The sequence below is a fragment of the Ochotona princeps genome, unplaced genomic scaffold, assembly GCF_030435755.1.
Source record: "Ochotona princeps isolate mOchPri1 unplaced genomic scaffold, mOchPri1.hap1 HAP1_SCAFFOLD_5100, whole genome shotgun sequence".
Taxonomy (NCBI): Eukaryota; Metazoa; Chordata; class Mammalia; order Lagomorpha; family Ochotonidae; genus Ochotona; species Ochotona princeps.
Genome location: NW_026698722.1, coordinates 15290 through 28270, shown reverse-complemented (window position 1 = coordinate 28270; position 12981 = coordinate 15290). Strand labels below are relative to the sequence as shown.

Here is a 12981-nt window from a genome sequence, read left to right as displayed (position 1 = left end):
ATATATGTCGATCGTAACACAAGTACGCATACGTGCGTATACGCATCCATATATATATATATATATTATGCATATTCGCACACGCAGCGTTGTGCCCATCAAGGCCATCTGCAACCGCGTTTCAGCCGACGGCCTTTTCTTGTGCGAACGCCTTCCAGCGCTTTCATGCGTCGTGTCTACTTCTTCCGAGTCCGGTTCATGGTAGTGAACAACTAGGCTGGCTCTCACACTTACGCGTCCCCTGCGCTTACAAAAGGAAGCCAGCCAGAATAAAGCCGCCATGCCAGCTATCTCCAAGCTCAAATCTGCCTCAATCGAAAAGAGACCAGCTGTTTTTCACACTACCCACTGCTGAGCTGCGCATGTGAGAGCCGTCCGCTTGATCTGTGCGCAAGCCCTCGACTGCAGAAAATGGAAGCGCATGCGCGGGAGTCGTGCTGACTAATCGCTAGACTCTTCCTCCTCCAAATCGGTCCATGCCTGATTCGTATTCTCTTGGTGTACGAGACTGATCACGGCGATGCCGTTCCGTGCTCTCTTGTCCACAATCCACCGGCCCAGACGAGTCTCCTTGCTAACGGCAGCTACAAGAGCTCGCTCCGATGGCGTGAGACAAAGTGATGTCACCAGTCCATTCACTTGTACCGTGCTACTTAGCCGCAGAGAAGCTGGACCGGCATCGCCAGACGACAGAACGCTGTCTACAGGAAGGATACGTCACACACACACACACACATGCGCACACACAAGGAAACACACGTGTATGCCCTTGTTCTACTGCATATGCATTCTCAAAAAAAGTCCCGCCTCTTCCTCAATGAGTATGCTGTTGTTGACAACGAAAAGCAGATACCAACTCACCGCCCAATACAGACGCAAACACACGCATTACTTTAGTGTATCGTGAACAGGGGGGAGTTGATTGATTAGCATAATGATTACTTGCGCGACGCAACACGTGTGCACGACTTCACATGCACCTCCCACCAGCAACGTCTTTCAGACCACGCTACATCATGAATTGGTACCTTATTACGGTCACACACGCAATCAGGGGCACACGGAGCATGATGAAATTTGCATAATCTAGCGTGCACACGAAGCTGCTGACGCGACTCACAATACAACAGGCACTACTCGTTCAGACAAAGACCAGTCCGCTGTTCCAGACGCCACAGACGCGTAAGAAACGTTACCACGTCGAAAGATAGGACAGCTCACTACCACGGAAGAGCGCCTTTCTTGATTCTTCCGGAAGCTGTGGACATCCCACACCCCATAGAAATTATCGATGTATTTGGTGTGTAAATAATATGTATACACCCTATCAGGGTGAGTAGAAGGCCGCATATGCCAGACGACAAGCGCGAGTAAAGAACTACGGTGACGTACAACAGTAGAGGTAATTTTTTCACGAACCAGAGGGGGCGTTTGCCTCTTCCGCGCCACGTGCACGCATATACTATCTTTTGCGGTCGCCTTACAACAACAGCCACTCTGTAGTACGCTCCCGGGCGGACAACAGTGAAGCGACGATAGGCGGGCTTTCGAGGAACATTCAGGATTCCCATTTCACCCGCAGAACGCTTCCGATTCTTGCCGTGCCACACAGAAACACGCACATTCAAGTCCCTTGTAACAAATGCACACTTCCTTTGCGTCCACATACACGCACACACGCCAGTACACCTGCTCCAACATGAGCGTACACATTCTGTTCACACAAGTAGAAAAGTTAGAAGGAAGCTATATTCCTTACCGCTGGGTTCCAGTCCACTCAAACAAACGTATACACGTATATACAGAGCTTTACGTATGTGACAGGCATCGCGGACTATCAGGTCTACAATGTAGACTTACGTACATGCTAGTCAACCAGCCTGTTGAGTGTGTATGCAGCGTACGACCTGTACCACTCGACATGCCTGTACTGTTTTGCAACATGTGCAACAAATATGCCTGCCGACAGATTCTAGCGGCAGGTCTTAATTCGACACCCCGCCTGCGTGTTTTGCTTCCGTACCTGGCCGTCTTTCCCGCTTCCTTCTCTTCTTCGCCCGCCACATCTGCACAACACCGCTTGCCGTACCAGCGAAAAATACTTCGCTTCTTCGCACCGCTGCCATCGCTGTAATGCCTTTCATGCTACTGTAGCCACTCGTGCTGGAACTTTTTGATGTTAACGGGGATTGCTGCACAGCAGCGATCGGGCGCTTACGCAAGGTAGAATGCAACGATATCACACCCCCTTGAGTGCCGCAAACGAAGAGAGAAGGCATCAAATAGCAGCACGCATCTACGGAAGTCAAATGGGGGCCGAAAACCAGATGCGTGTCCTGCATCAGCTGTGTCAAACATAGCAGAGCATGCACCCACATACGGACATGAGTAAACTTACCACTATGTATACTTATATATACATATATATATATATATTCTGTGCGAGTGAGTACGCAGCACAGACGTCACGGGGGCATCCAAGCATATATACGTATATGTGTACATATATGTATATGTATACGTATATATATAGAGGTAAAATGAGCACGCAGCCCACAAGTCGCAGGAGCATCCAAGCATATATATATATATTCTATTTAAAAATGTTGAGATGGGTATGCACGTATCTACGGACAGAGATATATATATATATAAAAAAGCGCGCCCTACTAGCCTTTTTCACAGACGACCCCACTCACCGATACTCTCAACGCGGTGTGTCAGATGTGAAGAGCTGCTGAGCACAAGTGTCTCTCCCTGTTTTGTCCCTCTCTGTCTCCCTGTCTCTCTTTCTGTATCTCTGGCCACTGGGGACACTTCACTAGCCACTCACACACGAGTTTCTACCACACATTGTATGCAGCGGGTGTCTCCGATCTGTAGAGAAGCAGGATAAGACGAACCTAAACATCAGTTAAGCCCCACGTCAACACGTGAGGCTCTAACGCTCGCCAGAAGCACTGCGAAGGCGGAACTGGTTTGCAAGAACTCCAAAACGAGTTTTCACGGAGTAAGGAGTCACTGACTGTACCTACGACTATCCTCATGCGGAAAGAAACGGTACCCACGTCTCTGAAAAAATTTCATTCGTGACTGTTTCGAAATATGTCGAGAGCTAGATTCTTGCTAGAAGGAAATGCTTACTAAAAAACTTACGCAGATAAATTTTTTTCAATAATAAAGGTACTCTTCTGACAGCTTTTGTCTTCCTGCCTCTTCTCTCAACTCGTAGAATGCGGGTTCAGGGGGCGGACGCTGACTCGCTCGACAAGATCGCTGGCAGTTCTCCTCAACGCTGACGAGCATACGAGCTAACTACCAGTACATATGTTATGCAACTTTAACGTTGTTACATACTCTGCAGCATCTAGTAGTTTATTTATCGCGCACGAGCTACTTATGTATGCTTAAGACGAGGCTTTTGCCCTTTACTGACCTTCCAACTCCTTGCTGTGCAGTCTTCACCAACTGTAAGTGGTCGATTGGGCAGCATCACGTCCATAGCCGTCACGGGGGCTGTGTGACCGTAATAGCTGTTCAGACACGCACGCAGGGCTAAATTCCATAGCTTAAGAGATTTATCTGCTCCGCACGTTACGACCTCGATATCTCCGGCTGAAGAAAAGGACTGCGTGCCTGTATAGGGTGAAGAGCCGGTACCCCCACCTGCCCCCGCAGACGGCCAGTTGTTCAGCTTTACGCTGCAGATGGCATCGCTGTGCCCGCGAAGAGCTGCTATGCACCTGAGGAGTGCGAAGTAAGCTCCAGCAGCGCGCGCGCACACACACACACACACGCACATACAAAGAATCAGACACACACAGACGGAGACACAGACACACGCTCACACACCGCAGACGAGCAGCTGTGCTCGACCACACATATGTGGATATATAGTGCAGCCCCTGCCGATACCAGGTGCTGTCAGCAGCACTAGGAAAAGGATCGCTCTCCTTTTACTTCCACAAGACGTAACGCCGGTCACTTCGTCTTATCGTGCGATGTGTGCTGAAAAGAAGAAGACTGCCAAAGACGTCGAGTGAATAAGGCATGCAACGGTTTTGCAGCATGGCTATGAGGGCTCGTTCCTAGAGGGAAGACACTGCCGGTCCCCATCTAATGTCTAGTTGCTACCCTTTACTTGTGCTGAGTCTCTGCCTTCTCCGCAAAGTTGGTACCGGTGAACTACCAGGAGCAAAGCCCCGAGCGCTTACTACGATAGCTCGCTAATGAAGGTAATACACACAGTAAAATTTCAGCAATTGCCACACTTGCTCATCGATGCACCGGTCTCTACAGCAGAAGCGTGGATCCCGCTAGCCAGCTGCAGCGGCGACCTTTCACAATATCAAACGCGCGCACGACGACCCAAAAAAGAGCGACAGCAGCCCGTATCATCAGCAGCATCACAGCGATGGTTGTGCCGGCGACGGATGTGGGGACACCTGGGCGGCAGACATGCGTGCGCATGCCCGTCACGGCGGCTTCCACGCGATCTGACAGCCCCTGCGTCTGGGATCAATAGCAGGTGTAGCGATACATCCCTGCTTAATTTGGCTGCGGCGCGTATTACTAGTTTAAAGACCACAGTCTGCTCGCGCAAGATATAAAGCTCAACGACAAGCAACGGTACAAGAAGATATACATATGGGCATGAATAGATGCACTGACGGGCGTATATGTGCACGCTGTACACACCGCCATGAACAACTGCATACACATATACATAGCTTAGTATTACGTGAATGGAGGGCGTCAGCGTTGCGAGAAGACTACACTGGCCACAGCAGTTAGCAGCGGCAGCACAAATACAATTAGTCCCCCGAATCCCGCACGAGTTCCACCCTGCAGAAATGGCTCCTGGACGATTACCCTGATCCTCAAGGAAGATGGTTTAATAGAACCATCAGCAGCAGCATTAGCTTCGAGGGCATGATGATAAACCTGCATAACACTGTAAGCAAGTCCGCAGGTCTTGCCGCAAGAGCCTACGACAGTAGCAGAGAAGGCAGCAAAGGACTGCTCCTGTATGTGTGCGTATGCGTAGGTTCCAGTCCAGCTGAGCGTGTATGTCTCTGCTCTTGTGCGTCTGTATCTGTATGCGTCTGCGTGTTTGTTTGTGCGTGTGTTTGGTTGTCCGTCTACACCTAACATGTGTGTGCGTGTAGGTGTGGGTGCGTGATTACTTGGTGGTGCTTGTCCGATAGTCCCAAATCCGCAGAAGCTGATCGGCGCCCACTGAGCAAAAGAATGATTCATCAGGCGCTACGCAGAGACCGAGTACCGGGCGGAAATGTCCGCCGCAGTGAAAATCATTCCGCTTTCCTCGAAAAACAACCTTCTTTCCTTCTTGTAGATCCCACCGTAGTATGCAGCAATCTTTCCCACCAGTGTATATATGTCGGTCTAGTGACGCCTCTGCAGCGTATGACGACCCTTGAGCGAAACCAATAAAGTCCTGCTGTCGCTGCTTCTCAGAAGCATCACCCATCCCAGGAGCCGCTACGCATGTCACAGGCAGCTTGTGACCCCGTAGAAAACATCTGAAGCGCAACCCCAGCGAAGCGGGGATCTTTCGGTATGACTGCGGAGTCTGAAACACCAGCAAACAGATGGTCGCAAACACCAGCACCGTCTCAAATCAACAACGTCCGTCGTTATATCAGTGTATACACCGAAGATGAATGAAGGGGGCGAGGCTACTCCGAAGGAGGTATAATGCCGGCTAAAGCACGTGTTTTACGGAACATACACTCAAATACGCATACACCATCGCAGCCATGTATATGCAAAGCGAGTTCAGCGCAGAGTGGCTCACGTGTGGACGTTTTCAGACATGGATGTACGTATACCCACGTGTATCATCAAATATCCATCTACCAGTGCTCTTGACCGTCCACAAATTCACGCACCTGTAACTGTGTACACATACGTGTACCAATACACGCATGTACGAGTATACACACATGGAATACGTGGGGCGCAAACAAAGCCAGACACATGTGAGGGAGTGTCGAAATACGAAAGTATTGTCCAAACCCACAGAAACCACATGTGTTGACGTCAGCACATCCAGCCCTCTGTGTATCTATGTACGCATATATATGTAGATACGTATATAATCATTTACATTTTCGTTTTAATTGTGTGTGCCTGTAACGCGGAACTACAAAAGACGTATATGGCCTCTGCACATCTATATGTAACTCTAGCCCTGCTAGAAATTTCAGGCAGACATCAAAAGCACTGCTTACACGGGTGCACGGACACCTTACCCCCGCATCTGTGTGCTTCCGTAGAAGAGCCGCTAGCGCAGCGTCCCCTTCTTCGGCGTCTTCACAGTCTTCCACTTCGTGAATTTCTCCTTCAGTGCCCGCATCGCTTTCCTCTCCTTCATCCCCTTCTTCCTCCCTTGATTCGTTTTCATGTTCGCGCCGAACACTGCGCCTATGTGCTGCGAGTTCCCTCAAAAACGCCCGGGCCATGCAAAGCCGCTTTTCATCGTCGTCCCCTCCCTCTTCGTCAAACTCTGCGAGCAGTGCTCGTGCAGCAGCGCCAGTATGAACGGAACATCTTCATCTAATGAACAGAATGAATTCGAATCAGAAGTTGATTCCTTGCGACGAGGAAGGCTGACAGCGTCCATGGTACCCTCATAGTATCAAGAGAACCCCTCAGCGTTCATATTATGGCAATGCATCAAAAGGCGCCATGGACAGACACACAGAGAGACTGACGAGCAGGCACATCCCTCAACATTCACCAGCACTTGTGACGCCAGCTGCGCGACACAATGAAACCGAGATAATTTTTGAGGATACATGCAAGACGACGCTGCGCAACTGGGTTCTAATTGATGTGCGTTTGCATGCGCCCACCCGCACGGGTATACAGACAGAATTGACGAAGAAGACGGAAACTCAGGAACGGAGCCACACGCAGGAGGGCACAGAGACACTGCAGCAGATTTGCAGGGAAACATGCACCCAGACAAACTAAGAGGGTCATGGGAGAAGCACACAAATGGGAAGAGAGGAAGCGTGAGGCAACAAGTATTCACCCGTGTGTTCTTGAGTCGTACGTTGTGTGTCGTAGATATGGAGCATCTTCTTTAGTACACTGGTCAGAAGGGCGCTGCAAAGATGCATTAAAATGTATTATAAAGTGATTAGTGCATGTTTGTCAGGTGTGGTCCTACCAGTAGAAGACTAGCAGTGGCCGAGAGTTACCAACACAGAGGGTCCAGACACGTAAGTCCACAACCCAAACAGATAGCCGAATCGCCATCCCACTCTGGAAATGTGTACTGCCTCACGATCATCACGCGAGGCACACACGAAACATCACATAAGAGTACATATGCGATCTGGTGTAGCGGAAGAAACACAGCAGTAGCAAAAGGCCGTGTGCATACAAGAAGTCAAACGAAAGTCCGCAGGTTAATACGGTTTTATTCGTATCGTCAAAATAAATGCACTGAACAAGGTTCGCAGGTAAACGGGGTATACCTGTATCGTCAGTATAGATGCAGTGGTTCGCGCTCGGAGTCACTGCAAAAGCTAACGATGCCTCTTACTCAGCGCTGCGGAGATATATTCCCCTGAGTTATCCCAGTGTACTTGTAGTACACTTTAATTAAATTGCTCCAGTACAGCATTAGTTATTTATGGATGAGTAAGCACTGACTTAACGTACTCTACCAGAAGACAGAGCTGCTGTCCAGTAATACCCCTCTAAGCTCATGCAGTAAACAGCCATCACCTTCCTGCGTGTATGTCATATCGATAGAGGCCCCGTATACACACACATACACACGTCTCTACTGGTGTTGACAACCTATATTTCGCTGTGGCGCTGTGCGTCTCTGTCCGACTCTAGAACTAGTTGAGTAGCAACGGAATCCCCGTACTGCTGCTGGTGCTGCTACGGAGGCCCTCCATTTGATGTGTACCGCGCACTCACTTGTGCTGCAGGAGACACAAGGACAGCTCTACTCACGAAGCTGTCTACACACACGCACACAAGGGCAGCAGCAGCTGCAGCACCACTAGCAGTATCACACAAGCCCAAGAGTAGCCGCAGCAGCATTACAACGTTAAGAGCACCACCACCAGCAGCACCATGTAAACAGTCGCTTTATTTTTGAACGCAAACAGCAGCGATGAACCCCGCAATGATGCGCCAAAGGCCTGACATCTCTTGTGTTGTTTCACTATCGCTACATGTTACAACGAAACGCGTGGCCTTTGTGGGTCAGAGAAGAGATTATCTGGCACTAGACATGTAGACGGGTGTGAACTGTCGGCCAGTGGCAGACACATGCCCCGCTCCAGACATAATGTCTGTTTATGAGCCTCTTCGAAGGCACTGAGGCTTCGCAGTATGGCGACTAACAGAAAAAAACGGTAAGTAGATAATCAGCTGCTGTAGACGTATATAAACGAGGCAGAGTACGGTGATTAGCAAATGCTGAAGCCCCCGGTGATAAGTAGTGGACATCGAAGACTACAGCATGTACGCTCTATCGCTGTCTTTTGACTGCTTGATACAAAAAGACGTGTACAGGATGTTCTACGTCGGTGTGGACTGTGTGCCCAGCGATCGCCAATAGAGATGTTCTGTCTAAATCGTACCGATAGCACCAGCAGCGTATGACAGAGAATCGACCGATGCATATTACACAAGGAGGTGAAGTACGTATCACCTCATATACATGGAACATTACTTGCATGTTTGATGTTGTGTTCCTGCACAATACAAGCCCATCTTTCCAGTGAGGATTTTCCTTCTAATGAGATTACTATGTTTATCCCATGGTGTGAGAATAGAATCGTTTGCAATGATCAAAAGTATTCACTAGTCCAGCAGCAGCTACAAAAAGAATGCATCACACCAAACGGGATTCTCGTGGGTGTTCTCGCAGCATGCACCGCGTAAACCCCATGTACATACACGACTGATGCACCCGGCTATATCATAGGTATACATACGTGTGCTACCAGGGTGCTTATTTGCTGCCTGTTTCCATTCTTTCGGTCTGCGTTAGCACCGAGAGCACCACCACAAGCACCACGACCATCATCACGAGCACCTGTCCTACCTCAACCATCGTCACAAACATCATCACCACCTATCACATCTCGAGCGTCCTTCCTTCTTTCCCTTCTTTTCTCACTAGCACAGTGTCAGAAGTCACGTGGTCAGAGCCAGGAGGGTGTCAGCGTCCAAATACTCACACATGCGTACACACATGTACAGATATACAAATGGACGCATACACTTACCTTACTCTTTTTTGTTGTGCGAATGCCACTGCAGTACGTGCGATGCACTCGCCGTTCCCCCCTTCGGTGCTCCCCTAGCACTGCAGTCTTTGCTATCCACTGAATAAAACTACCTCTGCTGTTCAGTTATCACAATACACTTCGTGGTTATTATTCACTTACCACTGTGAATTGTACTACTTAATAACCACTACACACACCCTTTTTCAAGTATGACTGCAGTCCTTTGTTATTCACATAACGATACAACTTTTGATGCCTTCTTCGTGTGACCACCTTCTTCACTCTTCACTCTTGACAGCAATTTGCGTTATTCATATTCAACGACATAAACAAATGCTTTACCAACCAATTTCATTTCTATGTGTCTGTTGTTGACTATACGGCTTATCATCGCATGTTGAGCTGTTTATATACAACTGCAGTGACTTGTAATTTTACTTACCCCTGTCATTTATGTTTTCTGAATGTTGTGGATCTGTTGACTTCTTTGGCGTATCAGAGACTTCTCCGTCAGAGCCCCTCCCCATAACTTCTTCATCATCAGAGAAAATTTCTTCGTCTTGTGCACCTGACGGTGATACACCGTCGGCTTTCCTATGAAGACCACGCCGTAATCTCTTTTGCCTCCCGTTGCTACCGTCAGCGCCACCGCGGCCCACTTCAAATGCGTGTTTGCGTCCGCGACGTTCACCACGGCCTCGACTTTCACCAAGGGAACTCGGAACTCCGCGCTTTCTGTTCCATACGTGAGCAGAGTTCTGCTCCTGCGACAAACTGCCCAGTCGGTCACAAGCACCCCGACTTGTCGCTTCATTCCCACGTGATGTAGCAGCCGCACGCACCGTAGTAGTTGTAGTGCTGCTCATCCTATATCTACCACCTGCTGCTCCAAAAGAATGATGACTCCTTTTCTCTTTACCCGTCATCTTGTCTTCGAATGAAAGCACATGCAGCAACCCTTACACACTCAAATAGTTAGTGTTTCTGCAATATACACATCAAAATGATGCTGCCAACCCAGTAGCGTCACACTAGCAGACCTTCACGAAACCCATTAGTTGGGTACGCAGTCCCGTTAGGAGCTCCTAAGGCGAATTGTAAGGCTGCAGCTGGACAGTAAGCTGAGGTTTGTCCTACCTCATACGCATATCTATTAGCAAAAGTGAGTATCTTATACTTGAAGGACTGACTTGCATGGTGATGTACTGTACATTGAGTGAAACATATAGTTACTGTTGCAAGAGCAATTGTTCAGCAGTGGCACGATCTCCACTTTGCTCTTTGACAGTAGTGATTAAGACACTTCACTACTTCTCAACAGCAACACCAGAAGGGCACCGCATGTGGCTGCAGGTGCAGTAACTGCATCTGCTGCAGCATATTTTTTGTGCAGACTCTCACGTACATCGCAATGCCTCAGTGTTCCATGCCGCACGTCTGCGCTTCTGCTTTATTTCCATATGCCGCTACCTGTGTGTGTGGGTTTGCAGTGTTGAAATAGAAAAAAATAACCCCCCCATCACTTTCTGTGCCCCGAGGGAGATATTTTACGGATGCTGCTGTGTGGGTGGTGCTACTGCCAATACTCCTCGACGCAGAACTGCTTCCTGTATACACCTGCGCATCCACCGCAGCGCAACGGTCATGCTCCGATTAATTCTACCTGTTGAAGAGTATGCTTCTTCGCCTTTTGCAGAGTACTACGCTGCTGGACAAACATGTCCACCAAGACTGCACTAGCCAGACAGCCAACAATATTAAACGTTAGAAACTACCTCGCCTAAAGAAATAAACACGTAAAAGCGTGGAAGAGAAAACGACCCAGATGTTGGAGAGTGCAGCAAGTCAAATATATATGCATTCAGAGTCGATGAATCACGCACACGTGAAGAGGGTTGCTACTTCCGCTCCTGCTGCACTGTAGCCTCGTATTTGATCCCTGCTGGCGTTAGGGTTCCCCGCAGCGTATGCAAAAAGCGAAAATTGGGAGAGATCTTTATCCTTCCTCTGTGTATCCCTCTTTAGGTGCTGCCATTGATATCCATTATTAATATTATACGTGTATGCTGCTGTGTCATCTTTTCCAGCCCGCTGCAGTTGCTAGCCGTTGTGTTGCTGGTGTTTGCAAACTCATAGCGAGTAACAGCGTCCGGCAAATCCTTCATAAAGCTCCAATTGTTGATGCTTTGACAGGGTGCTGGTAATGTTCTGATGCTGCCACTCGCTCAATGTAGCAGCTGACGCTCCAACAAGTGCCAGTGTCTGCACGTGCTTGTTGATACTCTTGCAGGCAACTGCTGCTGCTCTACAGCCACCAACTGATGCTCCTAGACGCACCAATTGATGCTTCCGAAGGTCGCACCTGCTGACATATATCACATATACACATACACGGCACACTTCTGCTAATATGCTCACCACGTAACGGTTGAGACTTCTTTTTGTAGAAGTTGTTACTTCTGAAAGTAGCAGCTGCTTGTATGTATACACTTACAGACGTACATGTACCTGTATGCATATCATACACGTATATATATATATATATCGCTCCCCGTTGCCTTTACAGATAGCGCCTGAAGCTTCTGGATGTAGTAGCTGGAGCTCGCGGGGGTCGCAACTACAGCTCTTCGTGGTAGCGGTCAACGCCCGGTTCCCTTCACCTGCTTTCAATCTACCCATCGAAAGACGTTTTTTGCAATGCCTTATGGTAGACGGTGTGTGACGGTCTCTGATAACACGGCAGCAGCAATAGAACAGCAATGGCTTATTCATCGTCGTATAGCTGGTAAAGAGGGTGGTGTTACGTAGGCTTCGGAGAGTGGGTCTGTGGCACTGTTTTGCGGTTGACCCTCTTGATGCTATCAGCCGGAAAAAAACACTGCCGGTTCTTCACCCATCCTGCATATGTACGCACAGAGAACACCGTAAATATATGTATACGGAAGCCTCCTTGCAATTCAAAACATACCGGCAGCGTCTCACACACACACACACACATATACACATACGATTGTACGGTAGCGCCTGGGGTAGCCGGTCGAATCCTCAAATATAACATCAGCTTTCTCATCACATTGATACTACATATATGACTCAGTTTCACGACTCGGTTTTATATGTTCTTCAGTACTGCAATACTGCATTACCTCCCCCCCGACGTCACAGCTCTCAGTTGATTATTGTTGAGTGTAGGACTTCTCCATACTTCATTACTCAGCGACACAGCATTGAACTGTTTATCATGCAGTATTAAAACTCCCTATTATTCATATCCCAATACACGGGAACTCTGTATGGTTTATTACTCAGAAACAGATCTCTATACTATTTATTGCTCAGTATCAGGCCCTTGTATCATATGTATTACTCAGGCTCGCAGCTCTTTATATTTGATTATTCACTATCCAAGCTCTGTTTTGGTTACCTAAATCTAAGTGCTCCGTAGCACTTACAATCCAGAATCAGAGCTATGAATTACTCAATATCAGAGCTTTGTCTTATTTAGTATCCAGTATCAGAGCTATGTGTGGTACAGTGCATGGTATCAGAGCTCTGAATTGTAAAGTTACCACTATCATGACTTTGTATTGCTCATTTATCACTGCTAAAGTTACACCGTCACTCATTGCCACTTTTCCTTATACCGAAAAGTTCGAAGTCGATAGTATTTTTTGATACTCATTGTGTACTGCAT

General features: G+C 48.3%; 1 protein-coding gene across 1 annotated transcript; it reads right to left on the bottom strand.

Annotated features, from left to right (window-relative positions):
- Positions 1–441: 441 nt before the first annotated feature.
- LOC131479115 (U3 small nucleolar RNA-interacting protein 2-like) lies at positions 442–9109 on the bottom strand. Its single transcript, XM_058659701.1, has 6 exons — positions 9019–9109; positions 6276–6529; positions 5187–5593; positions 3437–3743; positions 2024–2345; positions 442–668 (listed from the first exon to the last, which is right to left on the bottom strand). Exons 1-6 carry the CDS (start codon positions 9107–9109, stop codon positions 442–444), a joined length of 1608 nt encoding a protein of 535 aa, XP_058515684.1.
- Positions 9110–12981: the final 3872 nt, after the last annotated feature.